Source organism: Ailuropoda melanoleuca, chromosome 9 (assembly GCF_002007445.2).
Source record: "Ailuropoda melanoleuca isolate Jingjing chromosome 9, ASM200744v2, whole genome shotgun sequence".
NCBI classification, from domain to species: Eukaryota; Metazoa; Chordata; class Mammalia; order Carnivora; family Ursidae; genus Ailuropoda; species Ailuropoda melanoleuca.
In genome coordinates this window covers 81864131-81880301 of record NC_048226.1, presented here as the reverse complement: position 1 = coordinate 81880301, position 16171 = coordinate 81864131, and the positions used below count along the sequence as shown (strand labels likewise).

Genomic DNA, 16171 nt, shown 5'->3' with positions numbered 1-16171 from the left:
GAGGAATTACCTCAAAGTTCCTTTACAGAGTTATTGGGAAATGTGGCAAAACCAAGTCAGATGCTTAAAGAAAATAAGGGCATTATTAACTTCCAGAATAAGAACAAAGTAGTATAAGAAATAAATTCAATCATAGCATGGCTACTTGGTTCAGTGGGGAACAAAGTTTATAGTCTTAATAATGAAAATACTTTATTTGGGATGTAGAAAGACTGAACTATTACTATAGTAGAAAAATGGAGGAGTCATGTAAGTAAGCAAAAGTTCCACTTTCTAGTAGAAAGTCAAATAATGGATGGACCAAAAGGTAGCAGCATAGTCATATTATTTGGAAATATAAATTCTACAACTGCTACACGAATAGAATAAGCAATTTTCCTCTGTGAGTGTGAAAGAGAACCACCTCTTGTCACAAGCCTTTTGTATTTGATTTTTGTACAATATTTGCATATAATGCTGAGGGTAGGGACAGTGGTGACACAGAAAGATACAAGAGTTTTACACTGAAAAATAATCTCCAGAATGCCTAAACCCATCCACACTGGTTTGTTCTCTTCTTTCTTTCTTTTTTTTTTTAAGAAATAATTTTAGGCAAAGGCTTATGGGTCAATATTTATTTATAAAAATAAGACTTTTAAGTATTTCCACAGTTTTAAAAAATCTGCTTTTCACATTTGAACGTCTTTAAAAGTATTTAAAGAATTCACTCATTATCATTCTGCTTTTCAGAAAGTACTTTTGAGGTAGATCTGTTCCGGATTCTTTTTCTTTTTCTTTTCTTTTCAGAGGCTGATGATTTTGTATCCTGTGCTTTTTTCTTTTTCTTCAAACAGCTAAGAGGATTGGGGCCACTTATTTTCTTGTGTTTTTTTCTTCTTCTTTGTTCGGGGTTTTTCACTAAACCCTGCTCTTCTTTGAGTTGCTTGATACTCTGTTTCTCGTGCACGGACACAAGCTGACCTGACTCTACTGCTTTAACAAAAGCAACTGTTTTGGGGGAAGGTTTGTCCAAGACTATAGTGTTCTGAATAATAAACATGAGAGGAACTCCAGGCTTTTTCTTCACTTTCATAGACAAATTCTGATCCTATTAAAAGGAAAAATAGAATTGTTTAGTTCAAATATGTCAATTAAATAAGAGGCCTTAAATAGTAAAAATAAAAAAGATCACAAGTTTTACTTTTCAAATCAGTATGTCTCACTAATGGGAATATATTTTATGATTTAAAAAAAAAGGAAGACAAACATGAAATCTGTGCACAGTTAAGTGGCAACAATGTGAACTACACTTATCAATACTCTAGGACCACAAATCACAAACTAAGGCAAAGGTAAACATGTTAGGCAATGTCCCATGTTTCTACTCTTAGGCATGCTTCAAAAAGGGTTAAGAATGTTAACAGAGGTTGTAGGAATAGCAATAAAGAAATTCTAGATTCAGCTCTGCATCTAATTGTGTGGTTTAATAATTCTAAAAGCATATTTAAGCAAATCTGTATGTACATGAACTTATTCGATAATATCAACACTGAGAGTCTCTCTTTCCCCTTCCCAGTCTTTAAAAGTCCAAAACGGTTCCATATTGGTAGCATAATTGCAAATAATATGAAACATGACTTTTTTAGGAAAAATATTAAATACAGGAACACAAGAAAACACTGATGAACACAGAATACAAAATCTTTGTTCTATTTATTTTCCCTTCAAGAGCCCTGAAATATACAATCATATCTCTTTGTCAATAATTTTATTTAAAAAAAAACTTCAGAAAGAAGAAAAATCAAAATGCTTAAGGTTCTCTCCTCAAATTCTCCAATGACAACTGCTTTTACTGACTGCAAATTAACTTACAAGCCTGCATTTTAAAAAGTTGAAACATTTTAACAAAGCACTTCCACCTAATTTTTTCTGATTATATATAGCTCCATATGAACTATAGATACAAATGATTAAAATGGACTCTGGTTTTAAAAGTAGTATCACCTGTGTTGCCATAAAATAATGGTGAGGATTTCCCTCTTCAACCATGGAGAGCAGACATTCTGAGCCACTCACTGCGTTCTTGAAATGGGGACAATTTCGGACTTGGCATTTTTGTGCAATCAGTTTTGCTCCATATAAGTCTTTTCCCAATGTTTCTAACTCTTTTAACACACACCTGGAAAAAAAAAGTTATTAACAGCTCAATATTATAACAGATACATATCAGTTGTTCACGTAAAAGAAGTATAAAATAAATACCCAAAATTTAAGAAATTAAATCTGAATTTACATTTACATTACAATCTGAATTTGTCATGTGTTGGCGCCAATCATATGGTAGCCATTTCACTCTTTAAAAAAACCTGGAAAATACAACCACTGAGTAGAAGGAATAACATTTAAAATTTACTGAGCATTTATTATGTGTCCGGCAGCATGCTAATCGTTCTTTACATAACTTCTCGCTTAAATCTCAAAACAGCCCTGAGTTAGGCACCTTACTTGAAAATTATCCGTATTTTAGAGCAACTCACTCTGAGAGATTTCAAGTAACATGCTCAAACACAACTAATAAGTGGTAGAGCCGAAATGTGAATCCAAGCAGTTGACAACAGATGTCTTGTCCCAATCTTAGTGCTATATGCTTCTGTTTCAAGTACAAATTGGTACACCTGTAAACTATTTTCAGTACAGAAAAGTAAAAATTTTCAAGTCACCAGTTTAATAACAATCACAACTTCCTTTTTTTACTCTGCGTTTTCGTATTAATGTAAGTCAGTGTTTTTCGAAGTGTCAGCTAAAAACTACTCGTATCAAATGACATAGTGATAATCGCATTAATTTCTACACCTTTCTCATCCCCAAATCTGCGCCTCTTGAGGAGCCAAATAATAGCATTTTAATAAGCTCCCCAGGCACTTCTTACATCAAAGAAAGAAAGAAACAAACAAACAAATATTTCTTAAATTTCTTAGGCTGTAGCCAAAAATTTCTTAGGCTGTAGCCAAAAATTTCTTAGGCTCTAGCCAGCCCTTGTCAGACTCTACCTTGCCTCACTCCCTTTATCATCCCTTTAGTTTTTGTTTAAGAAGAGATTTTGCTTTCTAGTCATCAGTTTTGAACTCTTTTTTGGAGTTTTAGGCCCAAACTGCCAAGTATTTATTGAATATTTCCTATGGATGTACATCAGCTCTTCAAATTCACGTCTAAAATCAAGTATTTCCCTGCCTCCAAACTCCTCCTCGAGGGCATGCTATCTCTTTGAATATATGAACTTCCCAGATGCTGGGTTTAAGTCAGAAACCCTAAGTGACCTTTTCTTCTTCATCCCTCCCCTCCCCGTCAGCAGCTGTTAGTCCTCTCTTGGCTGTTGGTAACTATCTCATAATGTCCTTTTGTAGAACCCTTGGGTTCCTGCCTTTTCTCTCTGAAGTTCAGGCTCCCATTATTTCTTGATTGGACAACCACAAAATGAGTTTGCCTGCCTTCACTCTCTTGCTTCTCCAACTTAGCCCTCACACCGCTGCAATTAGCTTTTCTAAAAGACAGCTGTTAGGTCCGATAGCATTTATCTCTTCATGATGCACACCAAGAATTGAAAGAATAATATGCTTTAAAATAAACCATCAGTAAGCTGTATGTGTGTGTGTGGGGGGGGGTGGTAAATGAAACAAGACTAGCCATGTCAATAATTCCAAAAGCTGGGTAATAGACATTTCATTATATTACTCTACTTTTGTGTATGTATAAAATATTCTGGAAGTTAAATTCTTCAGGGAAAAAATGCTATAGAATATAATTTCATGCAGTACTTCCCAAACTTTTTTGTTGTAACACCCTATTAAAAATGTTAATATTTCTATGGCACACAGGGGTAAATGAACAGGTTTTGTGTAGCCAGAAGTGATGAACTCCGGGCACAAGCCAACTAAGGACTTGTCTGGCAGCCCTGAAGGCTAAGGGAATAAAACATTGTGAGGTGTCTATAACCATTTTGAGGCACTACTTGAATCTGGAAAGCTGTTCATGAAGCAGTATTATGTGAGAAAAGCAGGCCAATGATATCGTATGCCCAGTAAGAGCCCATTCCTCTGTGTGTGTGTGTGTGTGTGTGTGTGTGTGTATAGGTAAAGAACTGGATGGATTGATATAGCATGTTGACAGTGGTAATTCGTTGGTGTGGTATTATGGGTCATTTTAATTTTTTCCACTTTTTCAAAGTAAATAATCTACCATGAGGGGGAACCCCCTAAGTTTCTTAGTAGTTCATGTTAAGTTTGATTTACCTTCCCAGCTTCACTTTCAATTACATCCTGCATTCTAACCTCTTCCAGGCACAACTCCACTTCTTTATTCAAGAGGCCTCCACAAGTCAACTTCTTTCTTTTCTGTCACTCAAAATAGTCCTTCCCCTCAGAACTGACAGGGGATGAGGCCCAAAAGTTATCTCCTTTATGAAACCTTCCATGATTCTATCCTCCCTCGAATCTCCAGGAGGTTCCATCTTAAGTGTTCCCACACTGAGGGAGTCAAAACACACCCATGGAGGTTGACTTATGCACTTTACTGGCCATGATGGCTGGAAGTTTGTCCTGTTCACCAAGTTATGCTCAATGGGTAGAGCAGTGCCTGGCATAAGGCTGGTACTTAGTAAAAACAGCTGAATAAACAAACGACCACGGGCAAAGATCTTAACCTCGAGTTCTGAATTACCTTTCTGGGATTCGAAGATGTTACCTCACAGAGCAGCTGTGAGGCTCGAAAATTTTTCATTTACACTAGAAAAAGCTATGCAAATAACAGCAACCATTTAAAGGGGAGTAGGTTCTGGAGACCAGCAAGTGCTCTACATACACTGCACCTTGTTTGATCCTTACAGCAACCTTACTAGTTACGGTCTCTTCCTTACAGATGATTAACTCGCAGGAAATCACAAAGCTGGTGAGTCTGGGACCTAGATTCGAAGCAGGTCGCACTACCAAGCACTGGTCCTATCTGCCAGGACAACGACGCGGATATTTGCAGGGCATCGTACTTTCTACCTACATTGCAGACATCGCCTGACCTCCTTAGGGCCTTCACTCCACTGTCAACTCCTCGTGGGTGGGGCGTTTTGCACGTCGTGGCCTCGCCTCTACCACACCCGCAGGATCCCCGGGTTTCCTCCCCGAACCCGCCTGGCCCACCTGGTGGTGCACAGCTGCGTCTCCCCCATCAGGTAGCGGGGCAGCTGCTCCCGCAGCTGGATACGGCCGCGCAGCGCCGCCTGACAGAAGGTACCGTCCAGGAGGATCTGGTACGGCTCGCGAACTCCGAAATTATTGCGGAAGAAGCCGAGATGCTTCTTGGCATGTTTCTGCCTCGTAATCTTCATGCCTAGGTTACAGGGACCGAGACCTAGGGCGGTAGAAGACGCCTACCCCACCGCCTGCTCCTCCCGGAAGTAAAGCGCCTTTGCCTCCGGAAGCAAACGCCCCCCATCTGCCGGGCCGGCCCCTGGTTACGTCACGCCCAGGCGAGCGCGCCTTTCATTCACAGTGCCCGCGCTTTCAGGTGCGTGCCCTCGCGGCAGTGCTTGCGCCTGGAGCGTTTCTGTGCATGCAGTCTGCCTTTCAGAGATTGGCGGTATAATGATAACGAGAATATTGAACCTTAATATGCGACAGGCATTATTCTAAGTTATTTACCACGTATTATTCCCTTTAATGTTTATAATTCCCAAGTAGGGAAAGGAAAGGGATCAGAGCAATTGGACAACTCTGTCTGACTAGGCAGGTTTGTCCTGGTTGCCTCCCTTCAAAGAAGTTAAGCCCGTTCGCTAAGGGCACATGGTTCCTTAGTGTTAGAACTATCGCTGGAAACCAGGACTGACGTTAAGAGCTGCTTGTAGTTTAAATGTTCTTGCTACCCATCCTCCATAGGAACTAGTGCTACTGAGTGTCAAACTTAAGGCAGAAGATCACACCATTTTGCATCTCCTCCACCCCTTAAAACCATTCTAAATCACTTAGACGGAGTGTTTTGGAAAAAAAACTCTCAAGAGCTTCGTTTTCTAAGTGTCAGAATCCCTAAACTTGAGTCCTAGTTCTGCCACTAACCCAAGTCGTTTCACTTTGAGCAACAATTCAAAAAATCTGGGTTCAGTTCTGCACTGTCAAACTGTTTGACAGGATTAGACTATTTTTAAAAACCCTTTATATGTCTATGGTCTCTGAGATATGAAGACTACATATTGGACTAGTAACAGGAAGCGAAAAAGATGACTGAAAGTTTACAAGTTTCTTGGTCAACTTGATTAATGAAGAGTTAATCAGAAAAATTTGTTCCCCAGCAGCTAATTGCCAAGCATCTGCTTCAGTTCAGAGCAAGATAATCAAAGAATGGGGAGAATAAAATTTTGCGTTTTTGTCCTAGCCTGGAATCTGTCCCAGATCTAGTTTTGGCTAATGATTGAGAGAAAGAACCAATAAGAAAAGTGATTTACAAAATGATTGAGATGTATTATTTGCATTTGGGGTTTTATTTGAAGATATAGGTTTATGGAATTGGAACTAAGATATTCTATAATGGTTCCCATGTCCTGATTCCCAGCACAACATTACTTAGATGGGTACTTTTATTTCACTGAAAATAAATTTAGGAACTGGAAGCTATAAGGTGTTATTATGGGATTGGATTCATGGTCCTTGAGTATAATTGCTCACTGCTTTCCAGTTTTATTCTTCTTTATTCCTATATGCCAACTCCCCACCCCAGCTATACTCCCACCACAGAGAAATTATACCACCCTCGTCTTGCAAAACTGTTAAAACATTAAAAAAAAAAAGATTCACTGATTTATCTACCAACTCCGTTCCATTCGTCATATTTTGCTTGTGATAATAAAGGGGAAACCTCACTGTAATGGAGTTGGGAAGTTGGGCGGAGAGAGCTCTCACACCCCGCTACTCATTCAATAACAGACCCAACAGGAAGAGACAGACCTTGTATGTGGATACTACTTTACTACTCCAGCAGGAAGAAGAAAGTCTTTCCTTATCCAATGCCCCACCAACAGCCCAGCCAATGAGAGATGGTCACAACTTGGCCAACGAGAAGCCACTACAAGTTCTCAGTTTACTCCAATGGACTTTTTGTTTATACCAGTCTTTCCAACCCCCTGATTACCTCTATAAAAGAGCAGTACCTCTTCTTTGTCCCCCAGATTTGCCTGTGGGCAAATAACTGGCTTAAAATAACTGGTTTGATTTTTAAGGTTAACCAGTGAGCAAAATGTGTGGTGTAGGACTAGACATTTGAGACCTATTCTAGTTATTGGGTTTTTTTTTAATGTACTAAACTACAACATAATTATTTTCCAAGTTCTATGTATATGACAGTGCCATTTGCATACCAGATCCTTATTTCACAAACATGAAGACAGTCTATAATGGTGATTACCAAGTTTAAAACAGAGTTTTCTGTTACAGCAGTATTTCTCAAAACATGATCCTGGGACATGCAGAAAAAGCCCTTGTTGCTTGTTTAAAATGCCCATTTCTGGCTCAGAATATGTACTGAGGGATAGGGATACTATTCAGAAAGGAAGTGACGTTTATTACGATCTTCCCAAGTCGTTATTATGCATATTAATGTTGTGAGGTTTGCAGTCAAGCATCACTGTTTATCCAATAAGACCTTTTCGGTAAGTAGTCCAATGAATACTTTTTGGTCTGATGGTCAATGACCTAGTATTAGAAAATCAATATTTAGCCACAACCAAGGCAGAAGACAAATATTGCCATTATGCGTTGAACTATTTAGATATAAATTTAAATCTGAAATTTTACTTTAAAAATTATTATGATATCATTGTTAAATAGTCATTGAAAATAATTTTGACCTTATAGTGCTGGAACAATAATGTCTCAGCCTTGCTAGCTGCTAGCTTGTTTCTTAGGTCACTACACTGGACATTTTCCATGCCACATAGACATTCAGCTCAGGTAGGTAGTGAATTAATTTATTTTTCTTTATTTTTTCATGCTCTTCATATTCTTTATGTCTGGATCAAATATAATTTATAATATGATTTGTTGTACATGATTTTGAAGTTTTTTCTTCATGAAATTTTGATGAAGCCAAGTTGACAGAATGATTTATTCTTGTAAGGTGTGACTAATTCCCAAACAAGACTTTTTCATGAAAGATTCATGGCCTAAATGGAATTAAATAGGTAAACATTAAATACAATTCATAAAGGTTATTTTGTTTAATTTCATAAATGTTAGTATTCCAGATAATTCATAAAGATCTATTGTGACATTATTGTGCCTTACATTCATATTTAAATATTTATAAACATTGGTTAACATCCATTAGTTCAAAAAGAATACAATGTTCTTTCTAACATCATGTAGCTAACAATTTTTTTTTTTGCCTTTTGATTTTTTTATTACTCAAGCTTCATTTCTTTATTTAGCTTTCTGACTCTGTGCTTGTGCCTTCAACACTTTCACAACAATTTTCTGCTCCTCGATAAAGAAAGCATGCTTGATCCTGTCACGAACACACTGAGCACACATGGAACCACCATAGGCCCTGCTGACCTGTTTTTTCGTTTTAGACAACCTCATAAGTACTTTAGGTCTCACAGCACAAACTCCTCAAAGTCGGCCTGGGCACACACCACATGCAGATTTTGGTGATTTCCCAACCTTTTTGGATAAAGGTAAACGATTCTATTATCTTGGGTTCGGGACAGCCTAGTTTTGTTAGAGGCTGTTTTGTTGGACAGCCTACAATGGTAGGTCAAACACTGGACCATTCTGAATGCCTATGGACACCATCCCCAGAAGAGACAAAAGGAAGCGCTTGCAAGTTTAAAGGTTAACTATGACTCACTAACACGTGTTCTAAGTAAATAATTTCCCTAAATAAATCATTTAAAGCAACTTAGGTAAACTGTATTGAGGGCCTACCAAGTTCTTCACTAGGATCCCCTATGATAGACTCATCCTGGAATTGCTTACTGTGAATTTTCCTATATGGCAGGCAGTGTTTTGAAGGTTGGATCTGGAGGCTGCTCCACTTTTTAAAATATTTTTCTATTTTTCAAATTACAAAAATGCCTATCATAACAAGTGGAACAATGGAACAACACAAAGATACTCATCCCTTCTCCCCTTGCCCAGAAAAAACATTGACAACCTACTGTGTATCCTTTAGCAATTTCCCATATTCATATACTTATACATCGTTTGCATACATATAGTTAGAGATTTTTGCCACTTTATGTTATTCAAAAATGGAATCATATTTTATCACTTTTATACATTTTGCTTTTCTCATCCAGCAATCCTTGTGGAAATCTTCCCCTGCCACACTCCCCAAGTCAATTGGCATAGCTCTCAATTCATTATTTTTAATGGCTGCATGACATTTCCCACAAAATCATCACATATAGTGGATGTGACACAGACTGTGAATTGTCATCCAATCTCTCTTTTTTTTAGTAATAGCATTTTAATTTTATCCTGGACATGAATATGTGCTCAGAGAAAAGAATCCTTTTCCCAGACTTCTGTGCAGTTAAGTATAGTCATATGGTTAAGTTCTAGCCAAGGGTATGTAAGTATAAACATTACAAGGGACTTTTGGGAAGGCTGCTTAAAAGATGCCAACTTAGCTCAGCGATTGGCACTTTGGTTTCTTTCCACTTTCTTCCTTCCTACTGGAATTTGGATGTGATGAATGGAACACCAGAAGCCTATTTTAGTCCATGAGGTAAGCTTGAGCATGGGGGCCATGTGCTAAGCTGGCAAAGCAGCTAAAGGAAGGAGTCTGTGTCATTTGTGAAACCATCTTTACAAATCCAGGCTTTCTATGTCTGGACTTGTTTTACAGGAGAAGAAAAATAAACTTTTACTTTGGTTTTAAAAATATTATTTTAAGGTTTTTTTTCACTCTTTGAGACTTTATTTTAGAGCAACGTTAGCTTTACAACAAAATTAAAAGGAAGATACAGAGATTGCTCATATACCACCCCCCCCACACACATATACAGCCTCCCTCATTATCAACATCACTCACCAGAATGGTACTTTATTTTTTTCAGGATGAACCTACAATGGCACATTCAGTTTCTTTTATATGCAGCCAAACCCAGTTCTAATTGATAAAGTTAAAACTACCTGCCAGAATTTTATATTGGCAGATACCTTTGATGAAACTTTGATGTCGGTTAGTGTTTGCCAATACAAGTGCCCTTTCTTTGAACAGGTTCAAAATCCAAGTTTATGTGTTTTCCATAAAAGGTGCAATAGTTTTTCAAAGTGAAATAAAATAAATCCTTTTTACATGCAATAAAAGCTATCTGGACATTTTTTTCTTTTGAAAGTATAAACAATTTGATTTGAACTGGGTGTGTCAGTGTAGTGAATCTTCTGTTGAGTAAAGTTAGTTAAATATGAAGACCCTCCAGCTACTTAGGCAAGACATGTCAAGGACATGTTACTGTTATCCATTTGTCCATGAAAGAAAGCAAGTAGGATTTCTGTCTGTTGGCCTAGCTAGTACCAGTGAGCTCTTCCTCCAGGGTATATGACAATAAAGAAAATGTCTCTCAGAAAAAAAGTTTCAAGGGATTTCTGTTTGTCAAGGATATTTTTAAACCAGACAGTAATCAGGAAGTATCCACCATTGGTTATCAGATGGCCGTAAAATTGGACTAGCAAATTTGCTTGTTGTAATAGTCTATTTGAATGAAATCATACAGAGAACAAATACTGCCATGGGAATTAAGTCAAAAGGAATTCAGTATTTCACTATAACAGATCTGAATAGTGTTCTACAATGGAATGTTACTGCAAAATGTTTAATGGTATTAATTAAAGTGGTAAAACTGAAAACTGGTAGAGAAGAGGAAAAGTTAAAAAGTGGCAGCAATGTGCAAGCTGTTTTACTTTGATGCATGACAAACTGCCCTTTCAAATTTAATTAAATCATAACTGAAACTGGTTGAGAAGTTTGTAGTAACCGTATGGGGTCTTTCATTTTAACTTATCAAAGCATTTTAGGAGATTAATGAATCCTTGTAAAATTACTCTAGGTAAGCAAATATTATTCCTGTTACTTAAAGGAGTTTAAAGATCAAAAATTATGTCAGATTATGGCATTAAAAGGATTTTCTACAAACGCTATTTATTTATATTGAACAAAATGTTGAAGACAACCATTTCACTCATGCTTTCGTATATATTTTTAAGCAGCAGGAGGACTTCAGGTCAGAAACTGAACTCCTGGTGGCAAAAAATTAAACAGACTTTCAATAATCCAGTAGAATATTATTTCAAAGTCTCATATTTATAATTAAATTACACCAATACAAGGTATTAATTATGTGATATTATTCAAAATAAAAGTCACTCTTAGAATTTGTGCAAATGTTTTCAATGTTAGATCACCTTGTTTGAATATTAGTTGGTAATTCATAATCAAAATACTGGGATGAGAAGGCGAACTGTTGTTTTTTTAATTATTATTTTAGCAAACATATAAAAAATGCCCCCATGCTGGGTCACATGTATAAATGAATATTATTTTCTTTTTATTGGCTCTTTCTTTACCCTCTCTATTGTTCCTTTCATGATACTGAGCAAATCACTTAGCTCTTCAAACAATGGCCTCACACAGTGTCATTCCACATATACATAGGCGGAAGCATATGATTTAAACTGATCCCAATCAGACTAAAGAGAAAGATATTTTTTCCCCACGGTTGGGGGAGAGGTTTTCTTTTTCTTGCAATAAAGATAAAAAAAAGAAGTGTGCTGTGTCCATTGCTACTGGCAGCTGTTTTGAAATTATGGGGGTAGCCAGTCTATGGACAGAACCAAAACATGTTAGAAGCCAAAGTCAAGAGAATCATAATGATATGGAACTGGAGACTTTATGCTACTTCATTTGCAATATGCCCCTCTCTAGACATTTGGTTTTGTGACAGAGTACATCTCCTTCTTGTTTAAAATAATTAAAATTGGTTTTTTTGTGGGGCACCTGGGTGGCAGAGCGGTTAAGCGTCTGCCTTCGGCTCAGGGCGTGATCCCGGTGTTATGGGATTGAGCCCCACATCAGGGTCCTCCGCTGGAAGCCTGCTTCTTCCTCTCCCACTCCCCCTGCTTGTGTTCCCTCTCTCGCTGGCTGTCTCTCTCTGTCAAATAAATAAATAAAATCTTTTAAAAAAATTGGGGTTTTTGTAACTAAGAGACAGCCCACAGAATGGGAGAATATATTTGCAAAGGACACCACAGATAAAGGACTGGTATCCAAGATCTACAAAGAACTTCTCAAACTCAATACACGAGAAACAAATAAACAAATCATAAAATGGGCAGAAGATATGAACAGACACTTTTCCAATGAAGACATACAAATGGCTAACAGACACATGAAAAAATGTTCAAAATCATTAGCCATCAGGGAAATTCAAATCAAAACCACACTGAGATACCACCTTACGCCAGTTAGAATGGCAAAGATAGACAAGGCAAGAAACAACAATTGTTGGAGAGGATGTGGAGAAAGGGGATCCCTCCTACATTGTTGGTGGGAATGCAAGTTGGTACAGCCACTCTGGAAAACAGTGTGGAGGTCCCTTAAAAAGTTAAAAATTGAACTACCCTATGACCCAGCCATTGCACTACTGGGTGTTTACCCCAAAGATACAGACGTAGTAAAGAGAAGGGCCATATGCACCCCAATGTTCATAGCTGCATTGTCCACAATAGCCAAATCATGGAAGGAGCCGAGATGCCCTTCAACAGATGACTGGATTAAGAAGCTGTGGTCCATATATACAATGGAATATTACTCAGCTATCAGAAAGAACGAATTCTCAACATTTGCTGCAACATGGACGGCACTGGAGGAGATAATGCTAAGTGAAATAAGTCAAGCAGAGAAAGACAATTATCATATGATTTCTCTCATCTATGGAACATAAGAACTAGGAGGATCGGTAGGGGAAGAAAGGGATAAAGAAAAGGGGGGTAATCAGAGGGGGGAATGAAACATGAGAGACTATGGACTGTGAGAGGCAAACTGAGGACTTCAGAGGGGAGGGGGTGGGGGAAGGGGATAGCCTGGTGATGGGTAGTAGGGAGGGCACGTATTGCATGGTGCACTGGGTGTTATACGCAACTAATGAAGCATCAAACTTTACATCGGAATCTGGTGATGTACTGTATGGTGATTAACACAATATAATAAAATAAAATTAAAAAAAAATTGGGGTTTTTGTGTACTTGTTTGTTTTTTGGTACTTGCAGCCCAAAGTGACCTAACTGATGGAATATTTGCTAAATCCATCCCCCCCAAATGTATTTTAAAAGGAAAAATGATAGGGGTGCCTGGCTGGCAAGGTTGGTGGAACGTGCAACTCTTGGTCTCAGAGTTGTGAGTTTAGGCCCCATTTTGGGCAGAGAGCTTACTTTAAAAAAATAAGTAAAAGGAAAGATGGTATTGCCTGTGTAACACCTTGCTTTAAGGAAATTTAAGATGTTCTGCATATGTTTTTGTTTTACGCTGGACAACATTGTGAAGAGGCTGGGATGCGGAAACCTGTTGCTATTAGCTGCTTTCGGCATCTCCCAAAGGTGTCTTTTCCACTTTGGTTAAATATTAAGCAAAGTGTTTAGTGTTTTAAGCCAGATGATTTTCTTTGGCCAAATGAATATTTGTGGACTTCTAAAAAGTATACTAGCTTAATCCAGAACTTTAGTTTTTCCCTATTTATATGTTGTTTCTTCTGGTTTTGCTTATGTCTAATTTTGTGTTGTAGATCTGGCTTGTTAATTATGAAAACACCATATAGTCTCTCAGGCAGGGGGAGAAATTGCTCTTTCCTCCCATTTCCATAGAAGAGAGAGTTTCTGATCCCCTCCTCATGAGTAAGTGTCGTTGGAGGGTAGGGTAGACTTCCTGTTTCTCTCCATTCCGTGTTACTTGTGACTCTTGAAAGAAGGAAGGGCTAATCTGATATTTTTGGAGATCTCAAACATTGCATAACCACATCTCCTTCCCAAGGGAAAAAAAGATATTTGTGCTCCTTTCCTAGAAAATAATCTATATAGAAGAGGTAAGAACATACACCTCCCACAGAATCTCTTGCTGAAAGCTTTGAAAGTTTCCTTTTTTCTTTTGTTTCCAATGAATACTAGAGAAGGAGGACCCCTTAGCTCTATGTCATGAATATACAGTTACTTCCTGAAGGACAGTAATTAGAAAGATCATGGGGCGCCTGGGTGGCACAGCGGTTAAGCATCTGCCTTCGGCTCAGGGCGTGATCCCAGCGTTATGGGATCGAGCCCCACATNGCTGTCTCTATCTCTGTCGAATAAATAAATAAAATCTTAAAAAAAAAAAAAAGAAAAAAAGAAAGATCAGATCACTTTTTACCCTCTTTCTTCAGCAAAAGTTAGAATAAAGGCTAAGATGATCCTATGGAGGTTAGCTGTGAGCCCTGAGCAGACACAGACACAGACACAGAGCCCACTCTAACTCTATCTACCCCGTGACCAAGAACGCTGCTCAGCTCAGGCCCCAAGATTTATCAGATGTTCAAAGGAACCTTGCCTTCCATAGAGGTCTGGAAGCAGGCAACAACTGAATAGGAATAAATTGATATTAAAAAAAAATCCTTGGGCTCATCTGTATACCAAACAGGGATAACGTGACATTTAAAAAAAATCCTTTGGCTCATCTTTGGTGTCTTGACTCTCATTTTATTACATTGAAAGGGGTTTAAGGAAGCCTCAGCCAAGTGAGGGAAAGCAGCTCCAACACTGGCTGGTTCTAAGGCATGGCTGGACGGATCACAGTCTGACACTCACTGGGCTGTGTTTTTCCTAGTGGGTAGAGTTACTATGCCACAAAGGCAGAACTAGTCAGACTGTTTATTTTTTCATTTTTTCATTCAGGTATGACAGGCCATTCTTTGCTTCCTGTCCCTAGGTGGTAGTCACCCATGGCACAGCCCACAGCTTGCTTTGGAAGGCCCTCACCGTCCTCTCTCTTTTTGCCTCTGACTGGATTTGAAATATTTTCAGCAAATGTAGAAGTATGCTAAAAACTTTAGTTCCTGTGACAGAAAAAATGAAGAATGTATTGTTACAAATACAGGGTAAATTTATTTTGGCCAGTAAATGAATAGCTACAACGGCATTAATACCCACAACATCGGGTATTTTTTTTTCCCCCAGTGGCAGAAATACAATTTAATGATTGTGGCCAATCTTCTTTGGAGGATCTGTACAGAATATTCAGTATTCTGCTATAATCAGTTATTTACAATTTTCTGCGTGCTTTTAGGTTATGTGGCTCTTATTCTTCTAAGAGGTTGAGGAGGGAGCTTTGGTTATTGATTTGAGATATTTCTTCTTTCATAATGTATGCATTTAGCTATACACTTTTCTCTTAGCACTGATGTACCTGTGTCTCACAGCTTTTGACATTTTGTATTTTCATATTCACTCAGTTTAATGTGTGTGTGTTTTAAAGTTCCCTCAAGACTTCCTCTTTGATCCATGGATTATTGGAAGGATGTTGTTTAGTTTCCAAGTATTTGGACAATTTTCTATTACCTTTATGTTTTGGCTTCTTGTTTGAATCTATTGTGGTTGGAGAACACACTCTGCGCAATTTCAGTTCTTTTAAATTTGTTGAGGTTTGTTTATGGCTCAGGATATGGTTTATATGTTCCATGGGCATTTGAAAATAATAAAATGAATGTGTATTCTGTTGTCGGGTGGACTGTTCTATAAATGTTTAGATCCTGTTGATGGTATTGCTGAGTTTCTTTGTAACCTAGCTGATTTTCTCTCTAGTTGTTCTGTCAATTGTTGAGAGAAGGGTGTTGACATCTCTAACTGTGACTGTGTATTTGTCTCTTTGTTCTTTGAATTCTAGGAGTTTTTTCTTTACAGAAGCTTGGCTTTGTTACTAGGACATACACATTTAGAATTACTATGTGTTTTTGGTGATTGGCCATATTATCATTATATAATGTCGCCCTCTGTCTCTGGTGATTTCCTTTGCTCCAAATGCTCCTTTTTCTAATATTAATATAACCACTCCTTCATTCTTTTGCTTAATGCTTGCGTGATATGGTTTTGTCCATCATTTTACTTTCAATGTGCCTATATCATTATAT

At 37.9% G+C, this 16171-nt stretch overlaps 1 protein-coding gene and 1 pseudogene across 1 annotated transcript; both read right to left on the bottom strand.

Annotated features, from left to right (window-relative positions):
* Positions 1-599: 599 nt before the first annotated feature.
* UTP23 (UTP23 small subunit processome component) lies at positions 600-5430 on the bottom strand. Its single transcript, XM_002927837.4, has 3 exons — positions 5169-5430; positions 1984-2158; positions 600-1087 (listed from the first exon to the last, which is right to left on the bottom strand). The coding sequence occupies exons 1-3, from the start codon at positions 5354-5356 to the stop codon at positions 704-706; spliced, it is 747 nt and encodes a 248-aa protein (XP_002927883.1). The 5' UTR covers positions 5357-5430; the 3' UTR covers positions 600-703.
* Positions 5431-8435: 3005 nt separating this feature from the next.
* Positions 8436-8788, bottom strand: LOC109490972 (annotated as a pseudogene).
* Between the last annotated feature and the right edge of the window lie 7383 nt (positions 8789-16171).

Excerpts from the sequence above, each read along its gene's own strand:
- UTP23 (XM_002927837.4), bottom strand. The coding sequence starts at position 5,356 with ATGAAGATTACGAGGCAGAAACATGCCAAGAAGCATCTCGGCTTCTTC. Across the intron at positions 2,159-5,168 it reads ACGCAGCTGTGCACCACCAG|GTGTGTGTTAAAAGAGTTAG; the intron begins GTGGGCCAGGCG and ends TTTTTTTTCCAG. Across the intron at positions 1,088-1,983 it reads ATTATTTTATGGCAACACAG|GATCAGAATTTGTCTATGAA; the intron begins GTGATACTACTT and ends TCCTTTTAATAG.